At 52.6% G+C, this 11,801-nt stretch overlaps 1 protein-coding gene across 1 annotated transcript in view; it reads right to left on the reverse strand.

Moving 5' to 3' along the window:
• Positions 1 to 11,801, reverse strand: part of TGFBI (transforming growth factor beta induced) — a 32,578-nt gene that overhangs the window by 15,453 nt on the left and 5,324 nt on the right. Inside the window, exons 2-5 of the mRNA XM_032425232.1 lie at positions 11,180 to 11,278; positions 2,476 to 2,540; positions 671 to 831; positions 210 to 374 (exon numbers count right to left, since the gene is read on the reverse strand). Coding sequence (XP_032281123.1) covers positions 210 to 374; positions 671 to 831; positions 2,476 to 2,540; positions 11,180 to 11,278 — 490 coding nt within the window. The remainder of the gene's footprint in view (positions 1 to 209; positions 375 to 670; positions 832 to 2,475; positions 2,541 to 11,179; positions 11,279 to 11,801) is intronic.

Raw genomic sequence — 11,801 nt, forward strand, 5'->3', positions numbered from 1 at the left:
CAGAGGCACAGGCTTGAAGCCCCAGCAAAGGAAAACACGGTGCAGCACGTGGGTTCCACAGGGTCTAGGGAGAAGCAGTGCCAGAGGCGGGGATGACCTCCAGCATACCTGACCTGCAGAATGAAACCCCAGAGACCAGCCCCGTATGCAGCCCGGGCGTGGGCTCAGGGTGGACACAGGGCAGTGCTGTGTCACTGGGGACTCCCTACCCCATTGGGATAGTGGTGGATTTGGATGTCCGAATTCTGGTACATGGAGGTGAGGGCCATGCCGTGTTTCAGCTCATCCGTCAGGACCCGTCTGTTGACCATGTGGTAGCGAAGGGCATTGAGCAGCTCGATGTTGACATTGCTCACCAGGGAGTCCAGCACTTCCTAGAAAGAAGGCCAGAGCAGCATTTAGGGGGCTGCAGACCACAAGGGCAAGAGGTGGCTTCTTGCTACCCTGGGGAAGGTGCTTTGGAAACCAAGGACCCCTCCTCCATGACCACCAACGTCTGTCTGTTCAGTTGGACGGGGTGGGGCCCGCCATGGAAGCTGTCTAGTGAGGTATATTTTAATTCAAGCTCCCTGACTTCATCTGAGGGCTCAAGGAAAAAGTTTCCTGTGACAGTGGGAAGTCACCACAGGTTGCCCACCAGCCACCCCTCAGGGAAGTAAGGTCATCTCACGGCTGGCAAAGAAGCCCAGGCCTCGTTGCTTGGAGCGAAGATGGTGAAGCTGCCGGGCCCTTCCATCTCGGGTCTCAGCTTCTCCGTGCGGTCCGTGTACAGCTGAGTCGTGGTGGACCCAACGACGCCCAGGGTCTCGTAAAGGTTCGAGAGAGGTAGGGCTGCAGGGGCAGAGGACAGAGGAGGGACGGACCTGTGGGGCTCACCGCAACCAGACCGCACCTTCCCTGGTCTGCAGAGAGCGCGTGGTACCTCCGTAGGACGGGGTGTGGGAAAGCACAGGGACGGCCACCACGGGCCAGCCTAAAAGCCTACTCCTTTTTTTTTTTTTTTAATATTTTATTTATTTATTTGACAGGGAGAGACCAAGCACAAGCAGGGGGAGCAGCAGAGAGGGAGAAGCAGGCTCCCCGCCGAGCAGGGAGCCCGATGCGGGACTGGATCCCAGGACCACGAGACCATGACCTGAGCCGAAGGCAGATGCCCAACCAAATGAGCCACCCAGGTGCCCTTGTCACATACTCCTTAAAGCAGCTCTGGAGGTCCAACACCTCCTTGCTCAGATTCTACTAATTGATCATTTTTCATCATTTTAGCCACAGGAAAATGAAGCTTCTGTTCACAGACACTTAAAGATTTATTTATCTGAGGAAGAGAGAAAGACAGAGTGCAAGCAGGGGGAGGGGCAGAGAGGATCCCAAGCTGACTCCCCTGCGCACTCAACGCTCACTCTCATGGTCCTGAGATCATGACCTGAGCTGAAAACAAGAGTCAGATGCTTAACCGACTGAGCCACCCAGGCACCCCTGTTCATAGACATTTACATAATAGCAGCAGGAATATACACCGAAAATAGATATCCTAGTTACAAACTGGGCTTTCAAATTTATCTAGTTGTTGAAACTGGTTTCCTAATGGCCTCTACTGGAATGAAACAACATTACAAATCTTCCAGGTTCTTTGTCTATTTACAAGCAATAAAATGTTATTTCCTAAAAGCCCAAAGCGGCCTGAAGCTTAGGAGGCCTTCCCCTCCCAAAGGGCTTGAGCTGCCCTGCTAAGGCCATTCTCCTCTCCCCACGCCTAATTCCCACTTGCCCTTCCACCTAAGCCCCCCACCCCCATGCCAACCACACCCCCTTGTGACCTTGGCACCAAATTGCCCCTTCCTTTTAAGTCCATCCCACATTCTCAAGGAATAAATGGCAAATATTTTAAAGTTAACCCCCCCCCCCCCGCATAGTCCCTGGGGGGTATGCTTGAAGGAAGGTCTCTGATAAAATTCTCAGGTGCCACAGTCTTTGGCCCCTGTGGCCAGATGTGGTTCCCTGTGCTGGTTCTAGGTGAACCTGCCTGGTCTGCCACCCTCCTCCCAATGGACTCCAAAGGACCAAGTTCCAGCAGAGGGAGGAGGAGGTGGCTTGGTGCTCCAGCCTGGCTCTCCAGCTGAGCCCATCAGAAATGCTGGGTGTGGTTAGAATTCCTCCCAGCCAGAGATAACAAGGCCAGTGGCCCAGGCCTGGGAGGCAAGCACAAGCGGGTTGGAGTTGGAGTCTGTTGCACCAGCCTGGTAAGGAGATCAGCTTGCAAAGGAAGGAGCAGGTCAGGAAGCTCCCTGCTCCCAGCTTCCACGCTCTGGCCCCCGCCTGGAGCCAGAGAGCATGCAGGGAGGATGTCCACGCAGCCCTGTCGCTCAGGAACCCCCCCCCCCCCCCTGTGTGCTTGGACCCTGCTGCCTGTTACGTGGGGGCTCCTCCCTCCCGGCCTCCCTCTCCATCCCAGCACCGACGCGCCAGGTTACCCACCTGCAGGACACCCCTTCTCGCCCGGCACCTTTTCGTATCCAGGACAGCACTCATAGCTGATGACCCTGCAGTGAGACAGACACATACGTGAGGCGATGCGGGGCTTCCCTCCTCCTGGCTGTTGTGGGCAAGAGGGGCCTCCACAGACAGAGGAAAGGAAGGGACGGTAAAACACCCCGCTCTCGGAGGAGACCGTTCGCTCAAACGTAATAGTGTATCCGTGCGTTTTGGAGCAAGGAGCTTGTCACTCCTCCTCAGCTTTGGAGAATGTTCCCAATGGTTGCCATCCCTACAGCAATCCCACTGGGACCGCGGCAGCACGTTCCATAGGGGGATTAGAAAACACACCCACCAGGAATTTGTCTCTAGTGTCACTCACGGCGAACCCCATGGTTAGCATTCTTGAGAGGCAGCGGGGTAGGAAGGGGGGTGCCCTGGACCTGTTCCGGCTGACTCTGCCGCTAACCGCCTGGGACCTCCACTGCCAGTCCTGTCTCCTCCCTGGGTCTCCGTTCCCCCCTCTACAAAACCTATGTAATGGTCATCGGACTAAATCTCTCATGCTCATCTAGCTCTGATTTAATAACTAAGAAGCATAGCGTAGAGATGATCATCAAGTTTTTCTGTCTTTACAATCAAACTTTAAACCTTTTAAAATTAAAACAAAGCTCCTTTGGTTTTTTTTTTTATTTGTTTAAATTGAAACCCAAATCTTAGTAACAACATGGATATGGTTTCAAATTGAAAATGTACAAAGGATTATATAGCAAAGTGTGCCCCATCTAACCTCGTCCCTCAACCATCCCATCGTCCTTCCAGGAGACAACAGCACCTCCCTCTTTGCCCTGCTCCCTCCCTGCTCCCACCCCTCTCATCCTCCTTCTCTCCAGCCTTCCCCCTATCCTGCTCCTTTCTAACGTTTCAGCCCCCTACCCTTAAGGGCTCTACTTATATGAGCTAAACAGACTCAGGACTTGCCTTGACTGACCCACAATTTTATTTTCAGAAAATAAAGTCATCTTCCACAATGAAATAAGATTTGACTGATATGCAACCTTTCAAAGGCAGCGTGGTGTTATAGAAACAGTACAAGAATTAAGGGACCTGGCTTGTGACCCATCGGTAACTAGCAGGGTGACCTTGAAGGTCCACTTTTCTCTCAGGGTCTCAGTTGCCTCATCTATGAAATGGGGTGAGGTTAAACTAGATGGTCTCCAAGGTTTGTTCTAATTTCACACTCATGGTTCTAGTCACTGGGATTATTTCTAGGGGGCAGAGAAGCTGTCTTTCAAAAGAAGAGTGTCTGCCAGCTTCTCCCAGCTAAATCTAGGGAGAGCTCCAGGCCGTAGGCCCATAGATCCAGGGGACACCCATGCACCAGATCCCAGGGCTTCTCTGATAAACGCCAGGGTTCTGTGGCTAGGGTTGGAGAGGTGGAATTAAGGTCAAGCCCGCCAAAGCTTAGCTTCTTTCTAAAAGTGCTTGGGTGACACTCCGTGGAACTGGAGACGCACAGCTGGAGGATGGGTCTTCTCCTCAAAGCTCTCCTCACCCCAGGGGTCCCCCGTGCATATGGGTGCTGCACACTCCATGCCTTGGGACCTCCACTTGTGCTGGCCAACAGTTCTTCTTCCAGGGTGTCGGCTGGACAAGAGAGAGCTGCACAGCTCATGCGGCCTCACCAGAATTTCACTGAGGACAGAGAAAGCCAACTCGCCAAGTGTGAACTTCATAGTTCTGTAGCTGCACGTGTGTGTGTATGTAGCAGGGGTGGGAGGGTGGTGGGGTTGGTGGCTTGTGTGGGGAGAAAAGAGGCTGAGGGGTTGGGAGGAGGAACAGACCTAAGCAGACAAGTCTCACTGCAGAGAAGGATATCTGGGATGAAAGTAGAAAGCTGCAAGGGCTCTCAGGGGCAGAAGGGTTTCTTAAGATCACAGCTGGGTAGGGGCAGATCTAGGACCCCCCTGGGATTTCATCAAGTCTCATCCCTTTTCCATTGCTCTTGGCAATGTACAGACTGGCGGCAAGCAGACTGATCTGACACTGAGACGACGCAGGTGCTCTCTTCAATGTGGACAGAGCCCCCACCTCGTCAGCACCCACCTCATCAGCCCCCTTTCCATGTGGGCTCTGCACCCGCGTCCCACAGGGGCTGGATGTGGGGGGCACAGTGCCACCAGCAGAGGTCAGTCCGCCAGCCGAGGGCTTTTTCCTGGTCAACCAAGTGTGGCTCTGCCAGGAGGCTTTCTCCTTGTCCTCCCGCCCTGCTGGCCTCTCCCTCTTCTGCCTTCCTGCTGCCACAGTCTGGCATCCTTGGCACTCCCTAGGTACGCAGGTGTGAGCCATGCCTCTCACTCCCAGCCTGGCTGAGATGCTTCCTCAGCTGGCAGTTTCCCTATTCCCAACTCTCCCCACAATACCAGCTCCGCTCAGAACTGGTCTGCGTGGCCCCAGAGAAGCAGACGCAGCTGGAAATGGCAGACTGAGAAGACAGCCCAATGAGACAATCTTGACCAAACTTTCTGGACTAGCGGTGCCTGTTCTCAGCCCAGCATGCCACTGCCCTCGGGCTTTGGCCCTGAGGAGATGGGGCTGGGGGCCATCAGAGGGTTGTGGGTCTGATACCTTCTCTCTAGGATGAAGGCAGGAAGGATGGAAACCACAGGAGCTTCCATCTGTGTCTCCCCAGTTCCTTGGCCTCCCTGTGCAGAGAGGATCAATCTACTGGTCTCCGAATCACATCTCATCAGGGAAAGCTGCTCTAATGAGAGGCTCCCGGCTTCTCCTTGACCTAACACAGTCCAATAAGTAAAAACCTCAGTCAGAAAAAGAGTATCTCTAGGACGATGAGACATGAATATTCTTGTTCCAGTTTCCCTGGTCAGAAGAACCATTTGAGGAAGAAGGTGAGGGAAGGTGCCCAATCAAGAAGGGCATTTAAAGAAGGTGGCAGAGACAGCGTCTATCCAAGGTCTAAGGATAGAGGTGGTTGGGAGGCTCTCCACCATTCCCCTCCAGAGTGTTACTCATGATCAGATACAGACAGAAGCATGGCTAGTTCTTTCTCCAAAATGATTTTCCAAGAAGTTAATATAATAAGTTAAAACAATCACTCTCTCCAAGTGCACTTCACAGTTCTGGCTGGTTGTCATGGCTGTAAATGGCTAGGGACTAACCAGCCTCTGGAAGTAGGTGGGGCGAGGAATGCAGTGCGAGCGCCAATTTCCCGCGACACTCGGCGTGTCATGATTTCCAAGCAGAATCACAGAGCAAACACAGCCCAATATCATCTAGACATGAAGCCATCCCCCACGGACTGCCAGCCTGGAGCAGTTCCTTTTCTGCTTTCCTGGCCTGGGAAACCCAGATGAGCTTTCCTGAGCCTCCAGCAGAAAGTCAAAATCTTGAGCTCCCTGATGAAAAAGGGCTCGCTTTGACCTAATGGCCACGGCCAAAGGCCCCATCACTAACCAGGGTCTGGCTTGGTTCGTGAGGAGAACAGAGCCTTTAAAAAAACGTACGTATGTGTTTGGTGACAATCTGTGTGTGTGCGGTGGGTGAGGGCAGTGTGGGGGCTCCTGGACACCGACTGTGTCTCTTCAGTTCCCACACCCTTTATCTGACCAGGGAGTCCCCTTACAGCAGGGGAGCAAAATGATCACCAGCCCGGGCGTGAGCAACCAGAAGAAGGCTGGTGACTCTGGGCCGAAGAGCCTCTGCTGCCCCTCAGGCCTGGTCTCTGGGACCTTCAGGCAGAGATTTTAGGGCTGTAGAGAGCGATGTGGGGCAGGTCACTCAGGCCCTACAGGGCTGCCCACTTGTGGATCTCCCCACATGACTAACATTAGCTGCTGGGTTTAACTCTCCCTAGAGGCAGCACAGCAGAGTAGCTAGACCTGCCCCCCCTTTCCCATCGGCCGACTTTGAGCACACTGATTAGGCTTTCTGAGCCTCAGTCTCCCCATCTGTAAATGGGCTAATAATCATACTGCTCTCATAGGGTGACTATGGGAACTCTATGGGCTCACATATGAAAAGAACTTCACAAATGCTTGATATTTACTAAGTGCTCAGTTGTTTTTTTTTTTTTTAAACTTCAGGTATAAAGTTGAAAATTGGAGTTAGGTTAATAACTTCATTGAACGCAACATCCTGCATGTGGCCACTGATCAAGTCACAGTGTGATAAACGAATCCCCCATGAAATGCAACCTACCGAACGCAACAGACAGGGCCTTCATCGGTTTCCCACTGCTGCAGTAACAAATAATCCCAGAGTTAGTGGCTTAGAACAACACAAAGTTATCACCTTAAAACTCTGGATGTCAGAGCCAGAAAGCAGCCTTATAAGGCTAAAATGAAAGGCTGCGTTCCTTTTAGAGACTCTAGGGGGGAAGCTATCCCTTCTCTCTTCCAGCTTCTGGAGGCCTGTGTGCACTTCTTGGCCTGTGGTCACATCACTCCAACTTCATCTCCTTCTCTGACTCTGACCTTCCTGCCTCCCTCTTATAAGGACCCTTAGGATGACACGGAGCTCACCAGATAACCCAGGATAATCTTCCCCTCCCAAGATCCTTAACCTAATCATATCAGCAAAGGCTCGTTTTCCTTTAGTTACAGGTTCAGGGATTAGGATGTGGACATCTTTAGGGAGCTGTTATTCTGCTCACCACAGGGCAGGACCCTAGATGCTACAGGGATCCATGGAAATACTCACCAGAACAAAATCCCCTGTCAGCTAAGCTACCTTCTTGAAATTATAGAGTGGGACAGAACCTTCAGGAAATCCTGTACCACAAAGGTGTTGGGCGAATCCCTGGTGATCAGTGTATGTCAAATCTCAGTTATTTTGAAACACATTATCCATGGGGTCCCAGGTGGCTGCACAAGGAATATGAAACAGGGAAGGAAGTGCTGCTCCGGGTGTGGGGAGAGCCTGGCATCCCTGGCTGGCTTCTCACCCTCCTTGTGGGACCAAGGTTGTGGGAGAGGGGACAGCTTCACAGCGGATGTCCCTGGGTGCCCTGCCGGCATGAGACGCTGGAAAGGGCTGTGCCAGCTGAGGGACAGGCTCAGCCATACCCCAGCTGCCTTCACTAGAATTGAATCTCCAAGCTCTAACGCAGGGCTGAAAAAGTATTAATATCTCAGCCCTTGGGCAGAGCAAGGCTGGCTCCTAGAGAAAGGGCTGTGTGCTACCAGCTCATCTTGGCTTCGCAGAATGGCTACGGAGCTCATGTTTGTGTTGCTGCTCATGAAATAACCCCAAGACTTCTGGAATGGACAGCTACCGCCCCTACCTGCTCACTCCCCTGCCACGTTATGATGTCTGAGCTCCAGCTATGACTACTACCTCCCCGTGATGTCAACTCCGACCCGACTTGGCTGTGAAGCAGGCCTCCCTCTTGTGGGGCTCACACAAAGGAGGCCTGTCGGGAGGCAGCAAGGCTTCCTGACCACAATTTCCTGCCCCGTCGCGCAAGCTGCTGCACATAAAGTTTTTATGGTGACGGATCAGACTGGGGCCTGGAATCACAGAGTGGGATGCTGTCTCCCGCCAGGCCCTCTTTGCTTGATTAGCTCTTGTATCACTCTGGTGCTCTTTAGGATCTGGAATAAAAGCCAGTGTGTATTTCCAAGTAATAAAATTCACTCAAGTCGCTAAAGAGGGGCCCACTGGTAACCACTTCCTGTAATAAAATCTATATGGCAGGCTTGACAAGTAGCACCAAAGACTCTGGTTCTTCTCTTTGGAACTGCAGAAAAGCCACTGTCTACGGACAACGTAGTGTCCTCTGACCAAAGTGCAGAGTGTGGCCAGTCCCCTCCCTTCCTCCATGGAGTTGGGAATCCAGGGCCTCACAGAAGCAGACAAATGGGTCCAGGCCCCTGGATCTCTGTGGGACTGGACACTGCAAAGTCTTCCCCCTGTGGCCCTGGGCTTGGTGCCACTTGTCTGCTTTCAAATTTAAATTCTTCTTCCAGACCTGGGCCCTTAGGGGACCTGTGCTGTCTCCTGCCCTGTGACACTTTGCTTCCTTGCACCCCAACACACACCTCTGCTCCAGCCTCTTCCCTAGAGTCTTGTTGAGAAAGTTCTCACTGCCCAGTTGACCCCATGCGGAGACGGTCCTGTTTGCTTCAACCACAACTATGCTCCCCATTTCCCAGTCTGGTCTTCACCCCAATAAATGCACCTCGGGACCCATTTTCATGAGGGTGATGTCAACTCCAGCCAACACAGCCCCTCACACACACACTCCCTTCCTGACCACCTATGGCACTGAATTTCTGGGGGACAGATCGCAGCTCTCTCATGGGCCTTGGGCCCTGTCCAGGAGTGAAGTGCAAGGCTGCTCCATCTCAGTTCAACAATGAGGATGGGTTCCCCCTTCCCTCCCTGAGTCCTCTGGACCCCTTCCAAGTCAGCTCCACCTTCCCAATATTGCATGTGATGTTCCAGGAAGGGACCCTCTTGTCCTGGATCATGAAGTTTTCTATCAACTCATGCTTTCCTAGCCTCATTTCCTCTTTTTTTGAAGTTGCCCAAAGCAATGGCCACATGGAAGAGTTGAATGTGCACACCATGCCCTTGTGGCTTTCTCAGACCAGCTCAGAGGCTGCGACCAGGCTCTGGGAGCTATCTGACCCCACACTACCCCTCTTCCCCACCCACTGCCCACCCACCTACTCACTTCTCTCCCGGGCTCCCCCTGCGCTCACTGGTGTGAGGCTGCCCCCCCCGCCCCCACATCAGCACTCTCTCAAAGCCAAGCCTGCCTAGAGGGAAGAATGGGTCGTCAAGAACATTTGCCAACACACAGCTGTGCGGCCTGCGCCCTGTCCTGGCACACAGATGGAGAAGTGTGTAGGTACCGAGAGCCGGGAAGCCAAGATGACTCATCACTGACAGCGCTCTCAGCCGGGGAACTGCCGAGGAATGTTAGCAAGCTACTGTTAACCGGTGAGGCAAATGCTTCCACACAAGGCCACCCAAAATGCCATAGCCAATGCCACCCCGACGTCACAAGCAGGTCTCATTTTTAGGGAAACCAGGACTAACAAAAATGTGCAACTCTTGAAACCCAGCACTCTGAGATGGAGAAGAGCTGTTTGCTTGGCACAGGTCTTTGGTCACCTTCCGAGAAGCAATTAGGTGCGGCCTATGTTTAATTAAGTAATTAATTAACTGTTTGACTGAGTAGATAATATACACACAGGAAAAATCCAACAGTACTAGAAACTGTTTTTTTGTTTGTTTAACTGGGGGCACCAAGGAAGAATGTATGGTATAGAACTCGCATAATCTCTTTTTGTCCACAGCAGCAAGAATTACTGCTGGGTGTTGATGCACTGAACCCAGAAGGTGTGTCCTCTTAGCTCACTCAGCCGTCACCTTTGAGGTTGGGCATGGTCAAGCGGGAGCCAGCAGTCACAGATCTGCCCTACACAAGCTCCCAGGGGGCCGCTTGATCCCATGATCCCCAATTTCTCTTGATTCGTGCCAGGATCCCTAATTGCCTAAGACAATCAGGGTCACAGGTTGGGCTATTTATTTTCTATATCCATTTTCAGGAAAGAGCATTTTCCCTTCCTTCGGCAGGTCATGGAGTGGGAAGAGAGGTCTACTCAAAAGCCATGTCCCAGGCAATACATTTAAAAATCCCTAACGTGGGAAAGAGTTGGAGACAGTGGCTTAGAGACTCTTAATCCCCCTATTCTGCACCCAAGGGGAAGGTCAGGCCCTCCCAAGTGGCTCGGGAGGTTTCTAATAGCACTTCTTCCTGTCTACAGCAGAGAGCCATTGGTTGACTCTTGGTGCCAAAACAGAACTAGGTCGCCCAGGAATTCTGTGAGAACACGCATGCCACCCTGTTTCCACCAGGCAGCAGGGCTGCTGGGGCAAATGCCACCTCCCCGGATGCAGCCAGAGGCACCAGCGAAGCCTGCGGGAGGCACCCGTGGCCCCACGCCGTTGGCGCTCTCACTTCTGTCTGCACGGCCCAGATCTGCAAGAACAGCACGTAGCACCTACTAAGCACTTACTACGTGCAGGGCACCTCATCCGGCCTCGTGTCTGCGTCACTGCATTCAGTCCTCGTGATGATCCCGGATCCCGAAAGGAAGCCCTTTATCATCCCCGTCTGGCAGATGAGGCAGGGAGGGCTGCAGCTGTGAAGCAACCTGCCCAGCTAAGGGCAGAGCCAGCCTTGGAATCAGGAGGCTGAGCCGATGCTTTGCTGCCTCCTAACGTGCTCATTTCTAGGCACTCCATCTTTTGGGGGTGTTTGCCCTCTGATGGCAGAGCAGAGTGGTGTGTAAGGTCACCAACGGGCTTTCTTTCTTAGAGATACAGGCCGGGGACACCTCCACTTACTTGGTACCACTTAGTGAGGATGGAGAAGCACGTGCGCGCGCGCGCACACACACACACACACACACACATTTCACGCTTCTTATAATCCCACATCAGCCCTGAAAAATGCATCCAAGTCTTGTCAGGAGCCTTGAAAATACAAACCCACACTGGCCGGCTTACTCAAAACGCCACTCCCAAGCACACAGCTCCCCGACACATCTGCACAGGCACCTCCATGACTCCTGCCAAGGCCTAACCTTTCAGAAGGCCGGCCCAGGCCCAGGGGCCCCACGGCTCCCCTACGCACGGGGCGGCCTCGCAGTCTCGAGCAGCCACAGACACTCACGTGGATTTGCCACAGATTTTCCTCTGGTACCACTGCTTGCAGTTGGTGAAGTACTTCTTGTTGGTGCCGATGACCTTCTGCACAGCACACACGTTGGGCCTGAGATGAAAGCAGCCGTGTTAAAAGTAGGGACCCGAAAGGGTACATGCACCCCGATGTTTATAGCAGCAATGTCCACAGTAGCCAAACTGTGGAAAGAGCCAAGATGTCCATCAACAGATGAATGGATAAAGAAGATGTGGTATATATATACAATGGAATATTATGCAGCCATCAAAAGGAATGAGATCTTGCCATTTGCAACGACGTGGATGGAACTGGAGGGTATTATGCTGAGCGAAATAAGTCAAACAGAGAAAGACATGTATCATATGACCTCACTGATATGAGGAATTCTTAATCTCAGGAAACAAACTGAGGGTTGCTGGAGTGGGGGGTGGGGTGGGAGGGATGGGGTGACTGGGTGATGGACACTGGGGAGGGTATGTGTTCTGGTAAGCGCTGTGAATTGTGCAAGACTGTTGAATCTCAGATCTGTACCTCTGAAACAAATAATGCAATACATGTTAAGAAAGAAAAAAAGAAGAAGAAGAATGTAGCAGGAGGGGAAGAATGAAGGGGG

Source organism: Phoca vitulina, unplaced genomic scaffold, assembly GCF_004348235.1.
Source record: "Phoca vitulina isolate PV1807 unplaced genomic scaffold, GSC_HSeal_1.0 scaffold32, whole genome shotgun sequence".
In the NCBI taxonomy this organism is placed as follows: Eukaryota; Metazoa; Chordata; class Mammalia; order Carnivora; family Phocidae; genus Phoca; species Phoca vitulina.